Source organism: Perissodus microlepis, chromosome 7 (genome assembly GCF_051167445.1).
Source record: "Perissodus microlepis isolate ML-2025 ecotype Zambia chromosome 7, ASM5116744v1, whole genome shotgun sequence".
In the NCBI taxonomy this organism is placed as follows: Eukaryota; Metazoa; Chordata; class Actinopteri; order Cichliformes; family Cichlidae; genus Perissodus; species Perissodus microlepis.
In genome coordinates, this window is record NC_140467.1 from 21,918,283 (window position 1) to 21,942,001 (window position 23,719).

At 38.9% G+C, this 23,719-nt stretch overlaps 3 protein-coding genes across 8 annotated transcripts in view; all 3 read left to right on the forward strand.

Moving 5' to 3' along the window:
- Positions 1-1,044: 1,044 nt before the first annotated feature.
- On the forward strand, positions 1,045-12,502 carry znf143b (zinc finger protein 143b). Of its 6 annotated transcripts, none has more exons than XM_084934173.1 (15): positions 1,045-1,484; positions 3,473-3,588; positions 3,835-4,023; positions 4,222-4,302; positions 4,806-5,002; positions 5,724-5,792; positions 5,879-5,995; positions 6,144-6,219; positions 6,783-6,908; positions 7,507-7,686; positions 8,292-8,519; positions 8,956-9,104; positions 9,982-10,134; positions 11,067-11,195; positions 12,212-12,502. In XM_084934173.1, the coding sequence occupies exons 2-15, from the start codon at positions 3,483-3,485 to the stop codon at positions 12,293-12,295; spliced, it is 1,884 nt and encodes a 627-aa protein (XP_084790299.1). In that variant the 5' UTR covers positions 1,045-1,484; positions 3,473-3,482; the 3' UTR covers positions 12,296-12,502. The 6 variants fall into 6 exon arrangements, with proteins under 6 accessions (XP_084790299.1, XP_084790301.1, XP_084790300.1 ...); XM_084934175.1 differs by having other exon boundaries at positions 3,476-3,588; XM_084934174.1 differs by lacking the exon at positions 1,045-1,484 and adding an exon at positions 1,510-3,360.
- Positions 12,503-13,665: 1,163 nt separating this feature from the next.
- Positions 13,666-21,519, forward strand: wee1 (WEE1 G2 checkpoint kinase). The gene is made up of 10 exons (XM_084934178.1): positions 13,666-14,643; positions 15,090-15,304; positions 15,704-15,770; positions 16,654-16,826; positions 17,122-17,390; positions 18,623-18,712; positions 18,806-18,891; positions 18,984-19,154; positions 19,704-19,849; positions 20,269-21,519. The coding sequence occupies exons 1-10, from the start codon at positions 14,155-14,157 to the stop codon at positions 20,420-20,422; spliced, it is 1,860 nt and encodes a 619-aa protein (XP_084790304.1). The 5' UTR covers positions 13,666-14,154; the 3' UTR covers positions 20,423-21,519.
- A 1,232-nt stretch (positions 21,520-22,751) lies between these two features.
- swap70b (switching B cell complex subunit SWAP70b) overlaps positions 22,752-23,719 on the forward strand; it is a 34,841-nt gene continuing 33,873 nt past the window's right edge. The window contains exon 1 of the mRNA XM_084934179.1: positions 22,752-22,972. Within this exon, the coding sequence (XP_084790305.1) occupies positions 22,877-22,972 (96 nt within the window). The 5' untranslated portion in view covers positions 22,752-22,876. The remainder of the gene's footprint in view (positions 22,973-23,719) is intronic.

A 23,719-nucleotide genomic window follows, 5' to 3' on the forward strand; every position in this document is an offset into this window, starting at 1 on the left:
ACTGAAAGTGTAAAAAAAAGTCTTACAGATAATTAAATCATTATTTTCTGTGCATGTGTGTAATTAACATTTAGTTTTTCTCCATTCCATAGAAATCACTTTAAGCAGTTTGTTTACTTTATTATTTTATCTTTTTAATTGATTTTACTAGTTTATTTTCTTTTTTCAGTATGACATATAGATCAGTATTATTATTGTCATATCAATCTATTTGGATTTTTTAAAACTTTAATTGCATCTTTGTCAGGGTTGAACTCAAGGTTGTCAAACATTCCAACATCCCAAATCTGTCCCACCAAAGAGTCCAACGCGGCCCACTGTATGACTTTGCAAAGTGTGAAAACTGTAGCCAAGTATTTCTAGATTTTTACAAAGTTATGATTCATGTGAACATTTGGTGTCTTTCCTCCTGTGATCTTTAAATGAAATGAAATTCTTCTTCTTTTAATGAATGCAAATGTAATGATAGTAGACTCAATGAATGTCAAAGAACTGAGATGTATTTTTGAAAATTGATTTTTCTTTAGATATCCAATGCTAATTATCTATTTTGGTAAATAGTCCTGTCATCTAGAAGACTTGGGAGGGCAAAGGATATCTATCAGTGTGGCTTATGGTTTAACATTTTTAAAATCTTAGTTACCTATACCAGGTGAACTTTCATTCAGATGTACTTCTTTACATTTAATGAAATGATAACATTTGATGGGATTTTCTTATGCAATGACGTTATTAATCTGCTCAACTTCAGATCTAATCGGGCAGTATCTGATCCATGAAATACAAATAGACAACCCTGAATCCTGCATTTCTACAGTCATTCTCGCCTTATTGAGGACTACATCTCTACGTCTTTTCAGCTTCTTTTGTAGGTGTTCATGAGGTGAAATTGTATCTGCAACTTTTAAAAGATGATTATCTGATGTCCTGGGTGTAGTTTGTAGTGTCATGTGTCATTTTATCCCACCGAGCCTCTTTTCACTGCATTGCCCACATTCCCCCTTTTTTTACCCACACGACCTTGTTTTCAACATGGATGCCGAAAATTCTTCCACCACAGCGCAGTTTATGTCGCTGGCGAACCCATTTAACCACATTTTGTGTCGCACGGTGGCTCGGAATCTACAATGTCGGCTGACTATCGCCTACCTTTCATGCTTAAATAATTATTTTGTAACGACGTAGCAGCGCATTTACAGTCAAAAAGCCGAGACAATGCGAAAACGGACGCGGAATGGCGTCTGCCAGGGGCCCGGGAGGCTGAATAACAGCAGTATAGACTCGAATGAACGTAACAGGCACACGCCTAACCCAATAGGAGCGGGCTTTGCGAGTCGGTGACCAATCCCTCAATAGAGAATAGGCGGGACAACACAGTAAGGATAGTTCTGTCATACATGTTCCCGGGTTGTGAACATCGCCGACCGTTTCCTGCACTGTTGCATGGTGGTCGAACAGGAGGAATTGTTGGAAATTTTTCGGAGGTTAGTATATAAATTGGTTTTTACCCAGTGTGCATTATTCCCTCAGCCATCTCTGTGAGAGGGAGTGACAGGTTGCGGTGGGGATTCAGTCCAAGAATGGGAGACGGCTGTTTAATCATAAAATAAAATTGACACCCACCGAGCCAAAATGCTTATGTTATCATTAATTAGCTCGCGGATTCCTCGCTCTTGTTTTCCAACTGCGTCGCTCGTTAGTCAAACGGGAAGCTGTATGGCGTGAGTTAGCTAGCCCTCCATTTGTCATTCCAGAGCCCTTTTAGACTTCACAAAATCATTTCGAAGTCTCTGTGATCTCGATAACCGCAGTCATTGAGAAACAGTTCGCCAACAACCGCTGTGAAAGTCGTGACAGCGCTGCTTGTCATAATTAGCAATGTCGTTAGCCTACGAAGCGGCTATCAAGCTTACTCCATTACGGCATGTTTCTGTGGCTGTAGTCGTCAACTCAGTGTTTAGACACGCTGTCAGTGTGATAACTGAATCCTGGGATACCAAAGCCGGTTAAATACACTTGTTTGATATACAACAGACTTGACTAATGTGGCAAGTCATAGTTGTGCTACATCGTAAGTAGCTAGCTCCAAGTATTGAGTCCAAATCAACAAGCGCCAAAAGCACATCAGCTGTGAGATTATATGCTTATAATTAACGTAAGGTCAAAAAATAATAACTCTTCAGCTGTTAAGGGGAAAAAGCAAGTAATGTTGACGTTAAGTTATTGATAAGACACTAGTAAAAGATTGAATTACCAAATGTGAGCTGAGCAGAGCTGTTAGACTGGTTTATTATAGTTTAATAATAAACTATTATAATAAGTGATGTCATGTTTATGACTTGAACTTGAAAACAGAGCAAGTCAGAAGAACGCTATAACGAATCTTAATATGTTTCTTCTTTCTGCGTTTAATATCCACAATATGTCTGATTAGGTCACCAGAGTTGTAGGGATTTCTTGACATTTTTATTTTGTATTTGTGTTAGATTTTCTGTTCATTTAACTTCCAGAGTTAGTTTGTTCGTTTCGGTTCACTTTTTGTTAGAGATGTTGTAATATATCAGCTGAACAATGTTATCAACCAGTATCGGCCTTATTGACTCATATCACCTATTGGCAAACACATGACATTTACAGATGTTTATCTTTTATGCAACATAAATTTTCCACTTAATAAATGTTAAAAGGTGTGATGAAGATTTGAAATTTTGCTTATTTTTTTATGACGATAAAAGAAACAAAATATATGAGATTACTTTGTTTCCTTGGTACAAAAAAGAAAATGAATAAAACAATGCAAACACCTAACACTGGTATCAATTCCATTGAGTCAATAGAAATAGATTAACTATGAAGCCTGATATGAAGCAGGTTGTTACATTGGCTCCAATTTTACAAGTGTTGTATCTTTAGTTTGAATGAGGGGTATTTGTCTGGGGCTGAGCTTAGAATAAGAAATATATGTTGCAGACATTTCATAAACAAACTTGACTCACTTCGCAGGTAAATATGTGCTAATGTTGTTTGTGTTCACACATGTTACCATGCTGAAACTGGCAAAACAAAAAATTTCATGTAGTGCAGAAAATCTCAAGTTAATTTTTGTTTATAAAAAAATCTATTTTTGTTTTACTCTTTCACTTAACTTATTTTGTTCCACACTTAGGTTAGGTTATTCTAGTAAATCAAAACAAAGTTATAACACAATATTTCTATGCAGTTGTATGGTTGTTTGCCAGTTTGTTGGTTGTATTTACTGAGTATGTTTAGACACTGAAAAAAACATTTATATATGTATGTATTGCACATATTGGAGGAATAGCGATGATTTGGGGGGCACTGCAACAGCAACAACATTAAGTAAGATTCTTAATGGTTACATCCAGTTATCAAATAACTGCACAGTATCTGCATTTCCAGTGCCTGTGTCAGTATGCATTTCATTTGAGTGTCTTGCCTGTTTCCCCTGCAGCAGCTAAAGCATGCTCTTGGCCCAGATAAACCGGGACTCCCAGGGAATGGCAGAGTTTCATGATGCAGATGGGCAGCCGGTCACACTCTGTCTAGCAGAGGCTGTGACAGTGGGAGGTGAGCCTTTAAACTTTCTATTGTTACAAAAAAATTTACTGACATCACTGCAGAACTGTACATCTAGTCACATTTGAATTTCAGTCCCAGTTTTGGTTGAGGATGGCAAAACTGTGTCCAGAAGTAATCGGGTATTAGCTGGGACAAAGTGCATCACATCGCAGTCCTGTTGTTTCATTTTGTGACGATCTACTCCATTACTCCTTAAACTAAAAGTCTATGTTTTACTACTCTCTTATTTCCCAGATGCAGATCAGATGGAGAGTATGGACACAGTGAGTCTGCAGGCTGTTACACTTGCGGATGGATCCACTGCATATATCCAGCATGACACCAAAGGTTCCTTTTCAGATGGACAGATTATGGACGGCCAAGTTATCCAGCTGGAGGATGGCTCTGCTGCCTACGTTCAGCATGTGCCCATGCCTAAAACAGGTAAATAAAATGGAAATATTGTAATACCAATAGCAGAGTAGAGCTTATTCTTTGTGTACTGTGTTTGTGGCACAGTGCAAGGCTGTAATTTAATTGCATGTCATCTATAATATGTAACAAAAGCTCACTAGTAGCTAACCAAGAACACACTAATGAAGAAGTGAATGTGAGTATTGTTTATTTTTAATGCATTTTTAGGGGGGGGCAGTTTACAGCTTGAAGATGGACAGGCTGTTCAGTTAGAAGACGGAACAACCGCCTATATTCACACACCCAAAGGTAAATAGCATCTAATCAAACTGAATTGAATTTTAAGCATCTTTCATCTATTTAGTTGATTATTTTAATGTTTCATTGCATCAGTAAAAGAAAATGGTCAAAAGACATCTGCTTATCCTTTATTATATTCCCTTCCTATAAACTCTTTTTTATAAATTTTAATAAATTTATTTGCAGAGTTTGGCTAAGCTGCAAGTTCACAGACATTAAAAATGTTCATGTGCATGTGTATCTTCTTTTTTAAAAACCAGTCTATTCATGGGACAACACGGTTACATAAAAATGGTTACATAAATGTTAGTGTTGGACTAGAAAATGTACAAAACATTTATAAATAAAAACTCTTAAGGTGAGGGATTTCACCACAAAGAAGCATTAAGTTTGGGTCCAGACATGCAGGAAACTATTATTTCCCTCCCCAAACTTTTTGATTTTTACTGGAACAAAGCTCAGTTTCATCAGTGAGTTTCAGTTTCTGCGTCCTTCTCCTAATTTCTGTGCAGAAACATATGATCAGGGTGGCCTGCAGGAGGTACAGCTGGAGGATGGGAGCACCGCCTACATTCAGCACACTGTGCACATGCCCCAGTCCAACACCATCCTGGCAATCCAGGCTGATGGCACCATCGCAGACCTGCAGGCGGAGGCGGCAGCTATTGACCCAGAGACCATCAGCGTGCTGGAACAGTATACCACTAAGGTATGTGTGCTTTGTCTTTGTACTGGTGTGGTACCAGCTCTACATTTTGTGTGTGTGCGTGTGTGTGTGTTGACACAGAATTATGACAGCGAGAAAGTGGTGGGGTATGCAGTATAAGTGACAGGTGGATTCAAGGATGGGGGTGGGGTGGTACCATCTGAGGCCCTTCTTGTTTGGAAAGGTGATGGTCACGCAGAAGGCTCTGTGGTCTGTGATGTTTACAGATGACACTATGATCTGTAATGAGAGTAGGGAGCAGGTGGAAGAGCTCGGAGAGGTGGAGTGCACTGGAGAGAAGAGGAATGAATGTCAGTAGAAGCGAGACAGAACACGTGTGTGAGTAAGAGGCAGACAGGTGTAACAGTGAGGATGCAAAGAGTAATATTGATATGAGCTTGCAACGTAGTGGCATTTTATCATGTCACACAATATTTTTAGGTAAAAGAAAATCACTAATACCATTGTGTTCTGCACACATGTAATTGGCTTGTGTAAAAAGTTATTATCTTGTTATCTTGGCAAGATGGTCACTTGTGAATATGAGATTAAATATTATCTTATTCATAGGCTTTATAAATTTGCCTGTTTTTGAATGTTCCATTTTTGCTGTAATAATGGTTTATCAATTTTAAATATTCTAGTTTCATATTTCATATCCCTTGGTTTAATATATTTATGATCATCCAGTAGATATTAAAATACCCTTTCTTTTCCCTCAAAGGTGGAGAATATAGAGAACCCCCTGGGGACCTTTGGCAGAGTTGAAGCAGACAATGGTGTCCACATGCGGGTAATGTTTCTTTTTATTTATTTCTCCTTTTTTTTCTCTTTACGTTAAGTCTAACATTGAATACATAATTGTGCCTTGTCTTTCAGATTGTGTTACAGGGACAAGACAACAGGCCAGGAAGGGTCTCCAATGTTGGGGAAAAGTCCTTTCGCTGTGAATATGAAGGCTGTGGAAAGCTGTACACCACTGCCCACCATCTTAAGGTAAGTGTGGGTGCTTTGTTTTTCTAAAAAGTTTTTTTTTTTTTTTTTTTTTTGCCTCCTCAAGTGTAGATTATTTAAAGATAACATTTTGTAAGATTTTGCCATTTACTGAAATGCAATGCTTTACAGTTTTGTTTGTGTTCTGCAGGTACATGAGCGTTCCCACACTGGAGACAAACCGTACATCTGTGACTATCCCAACTGTGGAAAGAAGTTTGCAACAGGTAGCAACGGATAATATAATTTTACAAATTCACTCATGGCTAATTTCTTTTATTTTTGTTGCCAAATTTAATTTTTTTTAAACCCTTGATTAAAATCTCATTGTCACCATAGTGATGTTGACAATTGAACTAGTCAGGTTATTACTGTGTAAGTAAGTTTTTTTTTTTTTCCTTTTAATGAAGGCTGTAATTGAGTGGGATTTAATTTACTTGCAAAAAAAATAAATTTTTTTGTTTGTCAAATGACTTAATGTGTGGAAAATGCAGACTCTTCAGTAAAGCGCCCCAGACAAACTGCCTTAATTACCACTTGTAAACACAAGTTTAGTCAACCCCATTCAATTAAATTCTATTCTTTTTATAGAGCACCAAATCACAACAACAGTTGCCTGTTATGTTATATTGTAATATAAAACAGTATATTGAAAGGTCTGTTTTGAGCTGGAAAAAACTCTTGCTGTTAAACGTAAGACCATATCTGAGATCAGTATAAATATGGAATAGGCTGCTTGTAGGCATGGAATAATAATTTAGCTGAATGTCAAATTGTGTGATTCTTTAAGGCTATGGACTGAAGAGTCACTCGCGCACACACACGGGGGAGAAGCCATACAGATGTCAGGAGTTAAACTGCTGCAAGTCCTTCAAAACCTCTGGAGACCTTCAAAAGCACACAAGGACACATACAGGTAAACAACCACACCCAGAAACTCACTGACAAGTCACAATGTTGTTGCAACACTCAATAAGCCTGATAAGGTTTGTAAACAAACCCAGGAGATTAACTGTTGTTTGCTACTGCTGGTAAAAGCTACATTACTTCAGGGCTGTTAATACAGAAGGGGCTGTGTAAGGAGTGTTTGGAATCAAAATGGAAGGAACTAACTAGCCACACAGCACTGTTTTTTTTTTTTAAACAAACAACACATGGTGGTGAAGAGCTAGGATTGGCTGAACAACTTGAGGTGGTTGTGTCAAGTTGTTCAGCCAATCCTGAACAACAGATGAGGGGAGCTGAAATTTTTCAAAGCCACCATAGTGCTGCAGGAGCACAGGCACATGGTCATCACGAGAAGCATGACGCCAAGTCCCTCCTGCTTGTTTTTTAAAACACAGCAGACATTTTGCAGTTGGAATCACACTGGTTATTTATAAAGGCCTGAAGGCTACTTTCATACCAGCATTAGTCATGTTAAACAGCTGCTTACAGTGTTGTGTCCTATTTCTGTCAGGTTTACAATTCTATAGATTTCAAGCTGCAGGGTTGACGTACTTCATGTTTTGCAGGAGAGAAGCCTTTTAAATGCCCAGTTGAAGGCTGCGGCAGGTCATTTACCACCTCCAATATCCGTAAAGTTCACATCCGAACACACACCGGAGAACGGCCATACTACTGCTCTGAACCAAGCTGTGGACGGTCATTTGCCAGTGCCACTAACTACAAGAATCATATGCGAATTCACACTGGTGAGTCTTCGGTATTTTATGACTCAGCTTGCTGAGTCGTTGTGAGTCACTAAGTGCTCTCCAGTTGAACCCCTGGATCTCAGCACAGTTTTTTTTTTTCACAGAAGCTGTTCAAAAAGCTTTTAAGCTGTTAATTGATAAAGTTTCAAGATGGCTTAAATCATCATGTCTAACACTGAAGTTTGAAAAACTCTGTTTTACTAGGAAGAACAAACAAACATTATTTCCATATATTTTTAAAACTATCTAGAATATCTATAGAATATCTAGATTTTTAGTCTTTTTGTGGACATTTAATCCTTTTACTGGTCTTCTATATAGGATATGTATTTGGATTTCATAGCTTAATGCTAGCTCTAATGTTGTCTATATGTGCAGATGGAAATAAGCTAGTAAACTATAACTGGGAACAATCCCTCTGTTCACTGTTCTTCACTACATTGTGATCTTACATATAGAGAAAACATGATGTAAAAGTAAAGCACATATTAATTCTTGAGTGCTGAAACAACACACCAATAAAGATGGGGGTCTTCACTTCTCTTGCAGTTTAATAAATGAAGTCAAAAGCTCATTGTCTTACTGTTTTTTTTTTTCCACTTCAGGTGAGAAGCCGTATGTGTGCACAGTGCCTGGGTGTGAAAAACGCTTCACAGAATACTCCAGCCTTTACAAACACCATGTTGTTCATACGCCCTGTAAACCTTACAACTGCAATCATTGTGGGAAAACCTACAAGCAGATTTCCACGCTTGCCATGCACAAAAGAACAGCGCACAACGACACCGAGCCCATCGAAGAGGAGCAGGAAGCCTACTTTGAACCCCCAACAGGTCAGTAAAATGTAACAAAACAGAACGAATATTTTAAATGTTTTTTCATCATCATCATCTTTATTTATAAAGCACTTTAAAAACAACCACAGCTGACACAAAGTGCTGTACATTAGAACGAAATAATACAATCACATAAGATATAAATAAAAGCCAAAAAAACCCCAATAATAATAATTAATTTGTTAGTTAATAAATAATTTAATTAAAAGAGAAACTAAGTCTCACTACGGTCAAAAGCCAAAGAATAAAAATGGGTTTTAACGTGTGTTTTAAAAGTGGACAGTGAAGGGGCCTCTCTAACGGCCTCTCTTTTTTGATAAGTCTGTGAGGGATGTAGGAATTTTAGAATGGAAACAGATGTTAACAATAGTTCAGATAAAACTGTCTATTTATTAACTTACAAAATTCTAATGAATCCTTAATGTCAATTCAGATGCCATCGATGACCCCAGTGTGAGCTACACGACAGCTGTAGTGGAGGCAGATGACTCCGGATCAGAGCCGGTTCCAGTGGAAAGCTCCGACATGGTTGGTCAGCAGCATGTTGCCCTGGTAACACAGGAAGATGGAACACAACAACAGGTAAGAGAATACAACGACATCATGACTATAAACATATTGCAAATAACAATAAGAAGAAGAAGAAGAAGAAGCAGCGAGTATGCTCATCATATACCGTATGTGAAGCAAACGCCTCAGAAATCCCTTAAAACTACATTCATGATGATGGTCACTAGTGGCAATAGCCATGACTGCAAAATGACATCTGATCCCTGAAAACTATATAGGGAAAGCGACCTTCTGCCCTGACTTTTGTAAACATTTTCCTAATGTTTGTGGGATCAGTCACCAATGTCAGGTCATGTTAAATAAAACATAAAATTCATTTCTTCTACGAGTCAGGAAGGAGGGAAGCCCAGGATGGTAATTGGCTAACAACTAGTAATTGACAAATGGTTAGACGATGAGCAGACTGACCTCTCACTCTTTACGTTCGGTGTCAAATGACCAAAACAGCTCTGGTGAAAATGCTCTTTACAAACAATGTAGTGACAAATTACTAAATCCATCATTTGAACTGTTAGTTGGCAGTAATCACATAGCTGAAACTGTTGTGAACTTCTATTGTGCATACTTGTCAGCGCAACTAGACAGCTGGCTGATATGTTTCCTAGTTTGGATGTTCATTAGGTCTTTGAGGGAAGGGCACATCAACCATCATTAGCATTTCAGAATTTTCCCACGCAATAAATTGTCTTTTTAATTTATATTTTTATAGCAATAAAGTTGCTTTTTTTTAAATGCTTTTTTGTATCAAGTGACAGCTGCAAAGTCTCATGACTGTTTGTCTACTATTGAAAAGACAATTTCTAATCTCAGTGGGACTTTGACCTGGCTAAAGGATGCAATCTGAAGTTGTCAGAGTGTAATTCAGACTCAATGTTCTTTTCTCTTTCAGGTCAGTATCTCCGAGGCAGACCTTCAAGCTATGGGTGGCACAATTACCATGGTAACCCAAGAAGGCACAACCATAACTATCCCAGCCCATGAGCTGGCAACTCAGGGTGCTCACTCAGTCACCATGGTAACAACAGATGGCTCAGATGAACAGGTAAACAACTCTCATAGCTCAGTAGACTGCACTCAGAATAATGTGAAGGGCTTTTTTTCTATTTAGAGGGCTTCAGTGTGGCGTTGTATTCAGCTTAAATAACTGAGCTGAAAATCAAGTCTATATATTATAAAAGTAACTTAAGAAATATCAGTTGCTTTTATTTTTAGTATTTTTTTTTAAATCAGGTTTTCAATTTTAATTTATTATTTATTCGGTTTTCTGGTAAACTTCCATGATGGAATCTATGGAAGCCCGTTTCCGCCACTAAATAAAAACAAAAAAGCTAGTATCCATAACTCGAAATTTCGAGTTATTTTCTCGAAATTTCGAGTTAGCTCTGCCAATCAAAAATATACGTAAATGAGGTCGCTTTCTTGTTACCCGGAAGCATATGGCGCAGAGGAACGTGCACTCAAAAACGGATCCCAACAAATTGGCGCTTTCGCGAGTACGTTTGCTGATAGTAACACCATGTGATTCAGCTAATAACACAGGGATTTCATCATTTGTGAAGCCAGGCTGAAAACACTCAGCAATCTGTGCATTCACGACTGGATGTAATACCGGTAGCTTAGCTGTAGCATTTGTAGCTGAGGGCTTCAGCTTCCGGGTAACGAGGAAATGACGTCATTCACGTAGAGTACTGATTGGCAGCGCTAACTCGAAATTTCGAGTTACTTTTTTCAAAATTTTGAGTTAATAAATCGAAATTTTGAGTTAATATGTCGAAATTTTGAGAAAGTAACTCGGAATTTTGAGAAAATAACTCGGAATTTCGAGAAAATAACTCGAAATTTTGAGTTATGGATCCTTTTTTTTTTTTTTAGTGGCGGAAACGGGCTTCCATAGGAATCAGATGTGTTTTAAAAATATATTTGTGGCTCAAAAATTAAGCTGTAATTTGAGTACAATGTTTTTGTTGCCCCCAGGTGGCCATCATGACACCTGACATGGCTTCATTCCAAACTGTGGAGGAGGCAGGTTACAGCCAAGAGCAAGATGATATTCATCCTGTCACATTACTGGCCACATCCAACGGCACACACATCGCTGTACAGGTTGGTAAAGATCATCAGAGGGACCGAGTTCCAGTCATTAAATGTATTTAGTTCACTTTAAGAAGAAGATAAAGGAAAAATTTGGAAAATGTTACATCTTTAAGTCTGGTTGGAACAGGCTCTGCAGTACAGAGGCCCCACCCTGAAAATATATTTGCCTAAAGGCTTTTGTAAATATAGTGAGCAGGTGGGGTTCATCTCAGGAGTGGTAGGTGTGCTGTTGTCCTCTTACTGGTTCAGTCAATTCGGGATCAAACCAAAACTTAGTATGGATGTTATTCAAATTCATGGTGACTGCTAACTTGTTATGCAAAAAAGAAAACCAGCGCTGTAAATAATTGTTTGTTTTTCATTGACACACAATCTTATTATGGAAAGTAAAGGGTTTGGTTGTTTTTTTTAAATGCCTCTACATATGGGAGAATGATTTATTTGTTAAAGTGCAGATGTTATCTTTATGTTTATCTAATAAATTCACTAACATTTATCCACTTAAAATACCCTTTTTTTTAGCTATGTATTAGAGTATCATGCTTAATTTACTATCAAGGCCAAACCCTTAAGGGTATTATAGTTACATCAAAGGGCTAACAACCTTTTTATTTCCCTCCACTGTCTTTATTTAACAAATTGCACTGTTTCTGTTATGTTAATGATTTAGCAAAGGCTTATTTTGCATCTTTTCCGTCATGTGACAGTCATCCTCCAGCAGCCTGTTGGGCAATGGTGGTGGTATTGTTTTTGAGAGGGTTGGGAGTATGAATGCATTTACTTCCATATGTGTTTAGACATTGGCACAACTTTTATTTTAGCTCCTTTATTTAAGTTGCAATTAAAGTGCTAACTCTCTGAAGTACTTTGAAGGATATTCATGCTCAAGGGATTACAGCACTTTAATATGTGCGCCTTTATTTTGAAGGGACCAAAACCTTGTATGTGCTAATTCTAGTACTGCTCACCTGTGGTCATCAAAATGTCAATATTGTTTGCATTGTTTTCCTCTCTCTTTTTTATAGCTTAGTGATCAGCCTTCGCTGGAGGAAGCCATCAGAATAGCATCAAGAATACAGCAAGGAGAGTCACCAGGCCTGGATGATTGATCGATAAGGACAGTGATTATGAATTAAGACTAATTTCAAATGGACTATGTCAGTGGGAGAAATCATGAGTCTTCCTCAATGTTTTTCCACAAAAGAATTTAGCTTTTATGTGTACATAGAATTTTGATAACTGGAGTTCTGGTGTGCTATTTTGTCCCTCTACATAAAATGTGAGAGGATGAGGGGGGTGGGGAGGGGGGGGGCTTTCTAATGTTTATGGTGCACAGTACTGCAGTGTACAGCTAATGCTATTTCTAATAAAAAAAAACAAAAACAAAAAAGTGTGATTGTGTGACTGCAGTTGATTTTCAACACCCACGTGCTTATTAACTTTGTCTCCTTTCAACCTTGCTCCATTTAGAAGGTAAAAATACCTAGAGGACAAAGGGAAACTGTATAACACAAAATTTTTATAAAAGATTACAGAAAGATATGAATGACAAGCACAATAAAAAAAAGATCCAGAATAGTTAAAAAGAGCATTGTGCAAACACATTACAGTACATGGAAAACTTTTTCAACTACCCTGAGGAGTGAAGTGTACTGGTACTGATTTTCAAAGAGCAGAGCTGTAGTAACTACACGGGAATAAAGTTGATGAGCACTACCATGAAGATGTGTGAAAAAAATGTCTAAGTTAGGCTTCATTCTGAGAAAGCACACTATAGATGTGTTGTTTGCTTCGAGACTGTTGATGGACCCTAGGTCAGAAAGTTTCACTGTGTCTTTGTGGATGTAGATAAAGCAGACAATAGGGTGCCAAGAGAGAAACTGGTACTGCATGAAGAAGTTGGGAATGGGATTTTTGCACGAAATCTTCTTTTTAGCCACATTTTTTTTAATCTAGTGTGTTTTACGCGTCTCCCATACTCCGTTGATGAATTTTGCACCATTTCAACACCTTCGTGCACAAAATCTGCCATAGAATCCTCATACAACAGTATATTTTTCTGCTTTTTTTCATAAATCACTTAATCAACTTGAGCCCTTTTCAAAATTATTAAACATTAATTTATTTTCAAAAATGTAAACTTTTAATGACAGTTTCAGATATTTGAATTATTAAGCATTTATTGAAAAAACTTTGTCAATAAACTTACTAACTACTATAAACATACTAACTCGCATAACTTGTATATAACGGGTGGGTGTTTATGTTAATGGTTTACTTGATCTTTATCTATCGCGGCGTCTTTGATCTTTCCGCCTGAATAAATTGTCCTTAATGGTCGCGTCTCGGTCAGCGTGTAAAGGCACGCGTTCGCGCCAGATTGTTGCTTTGCTATTCATGACGTAACGTCTCCCGAAACCACACTGGAACGCCCATCTTTCAAAAGTTAGGGACGAGATGTGATTGGCTGCGCATGGCATGTGACCAACGGTCGCGGGAAGTCCTTTCCCACGCGCGTGATAGGAAGGAGTTGGTAGTTGACTCATTCAAACTTTTTGTAAACATTGGAATGGTTTAATTGTGGAAAGACGTGTTTCTCTGTCAGCGAGCCGTCAAGAAGGTAGTGACGGACACTCACACCCGTCGGGTGGGGGCTTTATTTTTCGGAATTAATTCAATATCAGCTCAACTTCGGACGTTGTTCTCGGGGCCATTTTTCAGCGTTGGATGGGCGTGTGAGATTCAGCAAACACGTTAACTTTGTAGGCGAAGCTTCTGAAGGTAAAAGTCGTTCTTTTCAGGCTTTTGGATCAGTACCTTTAATTTGAGGCAACTAGAAGTGTTCTATCTCATTAAAAAGAAAACCAAACGTCATTTCAGCAGTGCTGTGGATCCGCCGCGTGCTTTTCAGTTTTGGGGTTTTTGGTTTTTTTACGGCGTCAACGAAGCCGGGTTTTAAATCCTGAAAATGTCGAGCTACAGCCGCCATCGGCACGGATCTCCTTCTCCCAAAAGTCGGCCAATCCGTCAGAAATTACAGTTCACATGCAGCGACGGAGAGGACGACATCATCGAGGACATCAATAACAGCACAGGGGGAGAGTCTGGCTTCACGGAGATGGATTCCCCGATGCCAGTGCGACGGATCATCGCCGATAAATGCCTGGACGGGAGCAGCAGCCCCCTGAATCAGTCCGGTGGGGACGAAGACGTGGAGCTATGGGACGAGGAGGAGAGTTTTGGATCCCCAACTCACCTACAGTCACCCAGCAGTGTTATATTTGCCAACTGCTCGCCATCCCCTCGGAAAAACTCTCGGCTGTTTGGAGGGTCTCCCTGTCGTCCCGGATCTCCGGACGACGGGGGATCCAGCTCCCCGATCCCGGACTGTCCAGACACCCCCCCGCACAAAACCTTCAAGAAACTGCGGCTTTTTGACACACCTCACACACCAAAGGTAAATATAATTTAATTTTTGAGACATTATTCATAATCGGACTCTTGCAAAACCGAACATTTGAGTGCACTTGTCTTGTCTCTGTAGTTTAGCTTACTGCTTCGATCGTTTCTCTGTCTTTTCGGGCCTAAAAGTGGAAAGAGACCAGGCCTTTTAGCAAACACACTGATTCAAATTTTTGAACTCCTGGAGAGTCCGTTAATCACCCACTGACCGACTTAATGTATAGCTGTACTTATTGCATAACGTTATAGTCATCCAAACAGTTGTATGTCTGGGCATGTCTATCAACGAGTGAGCATTTAATTTAAAGTACCTTTACATTATAAATACCAGTTATTGTTCTTAGCTTATTTTATACGCATTTTGGTTGAAACAGATGGGTTTTTGGTGTTTTTAGTCCTTCTGCTCTGTTATTCACTCAACTCTAAAACTGACTTTTGCAGAGTTTATTGTCCAGAGCTAGAAGCTCAGGCCCGGGGTCCTCCAGCAGGAGAGTTTCCTTATTCAAGAAAGTGGACGTTTCAGGAAAGTCACTTATTGACAGTGGCAAGAGACAGCAGACCCCCCTGGTCAACTTTAACCCCTTCACCCCTGACTCCCTCCTCATTCAGTCTGCCACACAGCAGAGAATCAACAGAAAGCGAGCACACTGGAATGAGTAAGCTCATAATTTTATATCTTGCATCTTTAGATCAGTCCTCAAAAACCGCGCGTTACACGTCATTGTACTTGAAATGTGGCTGTTGGAGTCGATAAACTGCTGTCAATGATTTTGTTCCAGATTTCCCAGCCATAACAGTTAGTCTTTATTTACCTTAATGTTAATACAGCTATGCAACAATCGTTAAACACACAATGTAGTAGCCGATTTTGTAGACCTGTATTAAACTTTACCTGCTTCCTTCAGCACTTTCAGAATATCTAAACATTTGGCAGTATAAGACCCGAGGTTTACCACGACCTCACTGAACTCTGCCATGTGCTCTTGAAGTCCTCAGTGCTGCCCCCTGCTGTACAGAATGCTAACCCACATTATTCTTTATCTTTAAACTTGTAGCTCCTGTGGAGAAGACATGGAGGCAAGTGACGGTGAAGGAGAGGAGGAAGTGGTGCCACCATCTAAGGTATTTAGATGTTCTTGTCATTTCTAGTCAGATTCAGTGCCTCTATTTTATTGTTGGGGTGTGTTGCTGGCACTGCAAACCAGAAAAGTTTTCTTTATTCTGTCCGGGTGTGAATAGTGTTTTCTAGGAGTCTGAGAGATTTGAGGTTTTATAAATGACTAAATTGTCATATATTTAAGCCTTCCGTCAGCAGATGTCAAACTCTATAAATATGTGTGGTGTATTTTGGGCTTGTTAAATACATCTTTCCATCACCATCAGTAAGAGCACCAAATGAGAGAATATTTTTCGAGAAATGGTTTTCCATCTGTAGGTAAAGGTCTAGAATTCTGTTTTGGTTATGTTTTTTGTTTTTTTTTTGTTTTTTGGATGGAAGCCACATATAAACATAAGTAAAATGAATTGCTCTTATAGGGCAAATTATGTGAAGAAAAGTTTGCTGCTATTTAAATTTTATTTGGTTCCTTTTAAATTTGTAGCTACAGATGTAAAATTTGTGAAACATACCACGGAAGTTAAAAACAAAACCAAAAAAACAAAACACGAACCACACAGGTTAACTTTTTTTTTTAAATTAATTAACGAATCTACAACAAAGGAAAATTTGGTAATTGTTGAAGTTATAAATGTCGTGGAACGAGATTTAAATGGAAATTCCAAAACGAGTATGTTGCACAATGCTCGTTGTTATTCTAAACACAACATAGAAAAGGCTCATTCACATGTGTATTTCATATGTAAATTGCCTCAAAACTATTAGCTGGGTAAACCTGTTGGTTTCTGTGGTAACTGGACTGGAAAAGTGAGCTTCGTGCTGGTTGATAGTTGGATTTAAATGATTGTATCAGATTTTCTTTTGTTAAAACTCCTCTCCCGCCCTCAGAGGATCACAATGATGGAAAGCAACATGACGTCCCGGTATGCTTCAGAGTTCCTCGAGTTGGAGAAAATCGGCTGCGGGGAGTTCGGTGCTGTGTTCAAGTGCGTGAAAAGGCTTGACGGCTGCATGTATGCCATCAAGAGGTCAAAGAAACCTCTGGCGGGATCAGTAGACGAGTAAGTAGATTGGTTTGTTCAAACTACGCAAAAGAAGATCATATTTATTTGTGGTGAATATTGGATACAAATTGGATGAGTGGAAAGATGGCTGGATTATTCAAACTTACCTGTACTACTGTGTTTGTAATAAGACACATGTGTATATACCCAAAGAGACCCATGTTTCCTCTTTCATGTTTTTAAAGGAGCTCACTAAAAGTTCTTTTACTGGAAAGTTTTGACCTCCACTCATGTGAACTACAAAACCAGCTCCAGTCACGTCCTAATTAAAACGGTCTGTTCTCCTTCACAGGCAAAATGCCTTACGGGAGGTGTATGCTCATGCCGTGCTGGGCCAACATCCCCATGTGGTACGCTACTACTCAGCCTGGGCTGAAGATGACCACATGCTCATCCAGAATGAGTACTGCAACTGCGGCACGCTGTCTGACGTCATCGCAGAGAACTACAGACGGCTCGGCTACCTGTCGGTGCTTGAGCTGAAAGATCTGCTTGTGCAGGTCACACAGGGACTAAAGTACATCCACTCAACCTCTCTGGTGCACATGGATATCAAACCAAGTGAGTAATTGATCTTGATGTTAAAATATTGGGAGTTGCAATATTTGATGTATTTTTTTTTTAAAGCAAAAAAGAATGGCCGTCGAACTTATTGAGAAGTTGGATTATTGGGCTTTCCTGCTTGAAAAAATGTTTCGGGGATCTCGGCAAGTTCAAGACAGCCAGAAAAATCATGCACATTGGTTAAAACGAACAGTCATTACAGACTTGATGACTTGTTTGTTACTCAAAAGTAATATACATTTTGTTATTATTAAATAACAGGAAATAACTGTTATCTGTCATCACTTTATCTTTAGGCTTTTTGTCTTTGCTATATGCCATGAATGGGCAAAATTAAGACAGGCTCTCTTCTGACAGGGCTGTGTTTCCTGGTTCAGTTCAGTTGTTCAAAGTCTGTCCCCTAGCTTTACCCTAGACCAGGGGTGTCAAACATGAGGCCTGGGGGCCAGAATCAGCCCAGGAAAAACAATCTGGCTCACTGCATGGCTTTGGAAAATGTGAAGGAGGACATACATTTTTAGACTTCTAACTGTATTTTCTTAAGTTTTACAGCTTTTCCTATATTCTTGATACATCTAAGTAATTAGGACTAGAAATCTACCTTAGAAATTTTAGCTTTTTTTCTTTTCTTTAAATGAACTCACAACTTAAAACCCTCGTTTTCTAATTACAAGACAGTCTGAGCAATGAGATGTCAAAACCTTTTCTACAGTTTTTACACACTTTTTACTATTTAAGCTATTTGTATAGTAATGGCTACTATTTAATTGACTAGTGCAGCTTTTCTTTATCATGTTGAAAAACCTTTATGATGTATAGTTGAAATTGCACTACTTTTCTTATATTACAATGTCTCATAGGTTTACACTGACAGCAGGGGAGTTTCAGAGGCCACGCCTTGAGGCGACCATTGTTGTGATTTAGCGCTATGTAAATTGGATTTAACTGAAGTGGCCCAGCCCACTTGAAGTGAAAGTGGGTTGTATGTAGCCCACAGCGTAAAATGGGTTTGCTCCTTTAAAGAAATGTGTACCCCTGCTTTATGTGGCCCATTCATGCTGATCTGCATAGCTGCCCCCCAATATGCCCATTTTAAAACAGGAAAAATCCACACTAAGGTATTTGAAGTTGCGACTGGCCTTCATTCTTATATTTTGTAGAAAAGGAGATGAGACATTTAACATTAGTTTCGGACTAGGAAACTTTAATGGAAGCTTTCTTTGTTTTAGGCAACATCTTTATTTCACGGAAATCCATAGTGAGCTGTGATGAATGTGACGAGGATGAAGGACTGACTCATACTGTCATCTACAAAATTGGTACGCTCACTCCAAAGCTCTATAATATCTAGTTTGTCATTTTATTAAATGTCAGATAGCTCATTCTCACATTCACCTGCGTTCCCTCTCCAGGTGATCTTGGTCATGTGACAAGAGTGAACAATCCACAGGTTGAAGAGGGCGACAGCAGATACCTGGCTAATGAAGTTTTACAAGAGGTTTGTTTTCCTGCTTAAAAAAACAAACCGAAAAAAAAAATGCTTGTATTTATTCTGCTGCACTTCCAACATAATTTTTGTTTTCTCTTTAGGACTACAGTAACCTGAGAAAAGCAGACATCTTTGCTTTGGCCCTGACTGTTGTCAGCGCGTCAGGGGCCGAACCTCTACCCACCAATGGAGAGAAATGGCACGAGATCAGACGGGGCAAACTCCCTGCCATTCCTCAAGTGCTTTCTCCAGAGTTTCTCAGTCTTCTTAAGGTAACTGCACAACACTTGTCTTTCCTTTTAGATCCTTTTAGAGTTTATAAGAATGGGTGTTATTATGTCTTAGCTTTTGTGCTAATCTGAGCCAAGCTGTATGTTCCCAATTACTTTAATGTATAAAGATAAACTTTATTTTTCTGTGAGACAGTGCAGGCCAGTTCAAGTTTTTCAAGCGGCCCTTTTCAAGCACTTTCATTGGGTGCTTGAAAAGTTTAACATTTTAGCTTTCATTCTGATTGGACATGAGAGAGCAGACAGGTCAGTAGGGAGTGAGTGAGAGGGAATTTCACATGAGATGGGCCGAGGTGGATTCAAACCCTGGCCTCTGGCATGAGTCATTGACAAATCAGATAAGCTATATTAGCCTTCCTGTGGAAAAGTTTCTTGAATGTTTTTATTTATTTTATGAACCAAACAACTGATCTAATAATTGAATTGTAGTTAATGTATTTCTTCTATTTTTTGTAAATCTGAGCACTGTCAACCTCAGCTTTTAGTTTTCTGGTGAATTTGTTTATAGGTTTTTGTTTTGTTTTCCCCCAGCTTATGATCCACCCTGATCCAACAAGGCGCCCATCAACCTCTGACCTCATCAAACACCCGGTACTTCTGACCACTGCCAGAATGAGTGCTGATCAGCTCCGAGTAGAGCTCAACGCAGAGAAGTTTAAGAACGCCCTGCTTCAAAAGTACGTACTGCACAGAAGCTTACCAAGTGTTTATTGTCTTCACTCATCAGTGGTTTGACAGTCTGAAAATTCCTAGTTTGTTGGGACAAGTTGTGTGATGGCAGAAAATAAGCCAGTTATGGAGTACCTATCCTGCACCAGTGTTAAAGGAGGGGGCTGGGAATCATTGCTCTGTCACTTTGAAAAATAAAAGTAGCAAACACATTATAAGAAATATGTATTCAGCAATTTGTTTGTATTCCTTAGTTAAAATAATAAACAGTGAGCATAGTGAGCTTGAGGGAGAAACCCAAGGATTGTGCTCAGTTATCTTAGCTCATTTGGTTACAGTTTTCAGTTAAGTCTAGGACTGTTCTTAGTGTGGTCTACCATCTCCCACGTGTCTCATTTATTCCCTTTTTTCTTTTAATGTTCTTCAGAGAGCTGAAGAAAGCCCAGCAGGCTAGAGCAGCAGCCGAGGAGAAAGTTTTATCCACGGACAGGATCTTAACCCGCTCCACAGTCCAGAACTCCAGAACCACCAGGCTTATTGGGAAAAAAATGAGCCGATCGGTCAGCCTCACAATCTACTGAGACTTTATTCCATCCCGATAAGAAGTAAAACACGAAGGCTTATGGACCTTGTAACCAGAACTGATCACTTAAAAAAGAAAAAAAACAACAACAACTTTTTGTTTTGGAGGGACAACCCTGTCAGTTGAGGAGTTGGGCTCCTCTGTCCAATCAAAGCTGTAGAGTGTTGACGCACCAGACTTGAACTCATCTCACTAGACTCTTTGCCAATATAGTTCAGTCCTTTCACCAGTGGACTTCTTTTTTTCTTTTTGAAAGGAAGGTAGTTGCTTTACCTTTTACACTTTGTCATTCTTTAGGTTTGCATAGATGTCAGACAATTCTCTCCATTCCTGTCCTTGCACTTCTCTCGACTAAGTCGAAGCGCATTTCAGCAGATCAAAAACTGCAGTGAAGCTTCCCCTCCCCCAATGTGTGAATGTACTCAATGTAGCCGTGCGCACCTTACTGCCTGTCGCATGCCTGATGCTGGCTACTAGAGGATCTGAGAACTTACAGTTTCTGTGTTTGTAATGGAGCACTTTGGAGGTAACATGTGGCGCTTACCACATTGTTTCAAAAGAGAAAAAAAAAAAGAAAGAAAAGAAAATGAAAACCTGCTGCTATCGATGTTTTTGTGTGTCAGGGTTTGGTCGGTTTCAGGTTGGATCGTTAATTGTCACTGGCTCTTATTTTCAAGTAGGAGGAGCTCCTGTTTCCATCCTGTTTTGTATCTGGTCGGATGGAAATGGATCATGCTAAAAAAAAATAAAAAAAATTATCCAATGTCTGTGAAGTACCGCAACCAGTGAACCAACTTGTTATCTATGAGGTTAGAATTGATCCATGCTTTTAATCTTGCCTATTGATCAGTGCTGCCAACCCTGCCTGTAGCATTACTACAATCATCGTCCCGTTCTTACGATTCTCATGTGTTCTGTTGGTTTGTTCTTTCTTCTGTCTGTTTTTCATAACGCTTGTCTTCGATTACTGTTTAGGCGAGTATTCCTCAACCTTTTGTTCTTGTAACCCCATAACAGTAACTTTTCTGTTGTCTGTTCTGTTGTTGTACCATGTACATATGTTCTTTTTAATAAATTCTCACCATCTACACTTCACCTTCTGTTCAGTGGCATTTTTATGAGAGAAAAACCTTCAGAAAGATTGAAAATGAATCTTTAAGCACAAATGATTATTTGTGTTTAACAAAAAATAGAAACAACATCCAGCATAGTGATATACAACAAAGTATATCAGCATTAGTATTTCTCACACCAAAGATGTTTGGGCAATAGCATGTGGCACTTCTAAATCACATGATAAGTATTACAGGTCAGGCCATCTAGAATTAGTCACAAATTTGGTACAAATTTATTTTCCTGGAGTTTTAATCATAACTATTTCATTTTTAAACCCAAGTAAAAATTCACTGTGTAAAAACAAAAAATTCATTATATAAATTTTTTTGCATAAAATAACATATAAACTTGACTTGGTTCTATCTGAGATTTCCACAGAAGTTCAGATGAGGATATTAAATCTTTAGTCAAAACTTTAGAGTTTCTCCTATAAGTGAACTGTATCGTCTACAGTTTAATCCAAAAATTGAGACCGTCACTTCACTTTGTAAAATATTTTCAGAATATTCAAGTACTTTTAGCCATCTAGATTTTAACACAAACATATTCTCAGTTACATTTTAGCGCCTTAATCAAGCAACATTTTTAAATCCAGAAATTTTATATTTTAATCTTTAATTTCCCATTTTTAAGTTGTCAGAAAACCGCTGAAAAATAAAGAGATAAAAGGCTTACATGACACCACAGATAAATGAATGTCATTAAATATTAGAGAAAGGCATGTGTACACGATCTCTGGACTGATGTCAATCAATCAACAGGTGAACTTAACAACATGGCACACCTTTGTATGAATCTACAAAACATCTATATACACATGCAAGTTTTTATCAAAATGAATGCCTAAAATATTATTATTTATTTACATATAATTGGCATACTACTACTAATAATAATATTTTTGTGATTTTTAAAAGTTTAGTAATTTTGAGCTGGCAGTTTAGGTTTTCCATATATTCATATGTTAACGACTGTCTCTTTTTTAGCAAGGTCGTTTCAAACACCTATTATCTGTAATATTTTACATAAAAAATAAATAATGTTTTTTTACCCACAAAGTCCTCACATACCCTCCGCACAGAGCGTCAGTGACACACACTCGTGCCTGATGTGTGTGCGCTCCTCTCGCTGAGCGGTGCTGCAGTTCTTCCTCATGATGCCGAGCACGCAGCAGCTGACGGCGGGTCACGTGACCTTTCCCCGTCGTATCCAACAGCAGAAGAGAGACAGTTCACACAGCAAGAGAGTAAGAGTGACACACACGCAGCCGGAGAGGAGAGAAGAGAAGTAAGAGGAAAAAAGTACAGGAGAAGAAGACGAGGTATATTCCACCGATATGGCCTTGCGGGATGAACTTTTAAAGTCCATTTGGCACGCCTTCACAGCGCTGGATGTGGACAAAAGCGGGAAAGTCTCTAAATCTCAGCTGAAGGTAAGCTGCTTTCCTTGATGGTTTTGAGTTTCGTTTGGCCGCTGGAGGTTTTAACTTTTAGGATCTTTGGCTTTTTTCGAAATAGTGAACCCGTTTCTTCCTATTCTGATTTGCGTGGAAAAAAACAAACGCACACACTTCTGTTAGGCAGCATCAGCTGAGACGCACCTGTTGACAGTTTGCACATCGATTAAAGGAGAATCCCACACTAAAAACCACCACAGAACAAGTAGAGCCAACAGATGTTTGAAAAGGAGGCATTAACGCAGATGAAAGTAAAGTTATTCAAAAGATCTGCCTACACCTCTCATCACTGGAAGAATCCACTTTAAAACACAGACAAGTAGAAGATATTTTTATATGAGTACAAATTTCCTGGAGATGCCTCCGTGTATGTAAACAACACGCACTCACACTCCTGTGCCAGCCAAACATTGTTCAGGAACGGATGGAAAAAAACAAAAACACTTTTCACTTCAGGAGCATCAAACCAAAGTGAAAATGGTTGCTGGCATGGGACGGCATAGGCCCTTCCTGGGTTCCCACCCTCTATTGCCAATGTACCTGCCATCCATCTTGTTCTCCTTATCCATTCAGGGTCGGGTTCTAACCCAGTTCTCATAGGGTGAGGGGCAGGGTACACCCTGGACAGTGCCAGTCTGTCACAGGGCTAACACAGACACACACCTATTCAATCCTGCAGTCAATGTGGAATCGCCAGTGAACCCAACATGCATGTCTTTGGAC

What these genes read in the sequence shown, in the direction of transcription:
- znf143b (XM_084934173.1), top strand. Translation starts at nt 3,483, where the DNA reads ATGCTCTTGGCCCAGATAAACCGGGACTCCCAGGGAATGGCAGAGTTT. An exon ending in CTATATTCACACACCCAAAG is followed by an intron (nt 4,303 to 4,805) that starts GTAAATAGCATC and finishes ATTTCTGTGCAG; the next exon opens with AAACATATGATCAGGGTGGC. An exon ending in TCATATGCGAATTCACACTG is followed by an intron (nt 7,687 to 8,291) that starts GTGAGTCTTCGG and finishes TTTCCACTTCAG; the next exon opens with GTGAGAAGCCGTATGTGTGC.
- wee1 (XM_084934178.1), top strand. Translation starts at nt 14,155, where the DNA reads ATGTCGAGCTACAGCCGCCATCGGCACGGATCTCCTTCTCCCAAAAGT. An exon ending in AAGCGAGCACACTGGAATGA is followed by an intron (nt 15,305 to 15,703) that starts GTAAGCTCATAA and finishes TTAAACTTGTAG; the next exon opens with CTCCTGTGGAGAAGACATGG. An exon ending in CTAATGAAGTTTTACAAGAG is followed by an intron (nt 18,892 to 18,983) that starts GTTTGTTTTCCT and finishes TTTTCTCTTTAG; the next exon opens with GACTACAGTAACCTGAGAAA.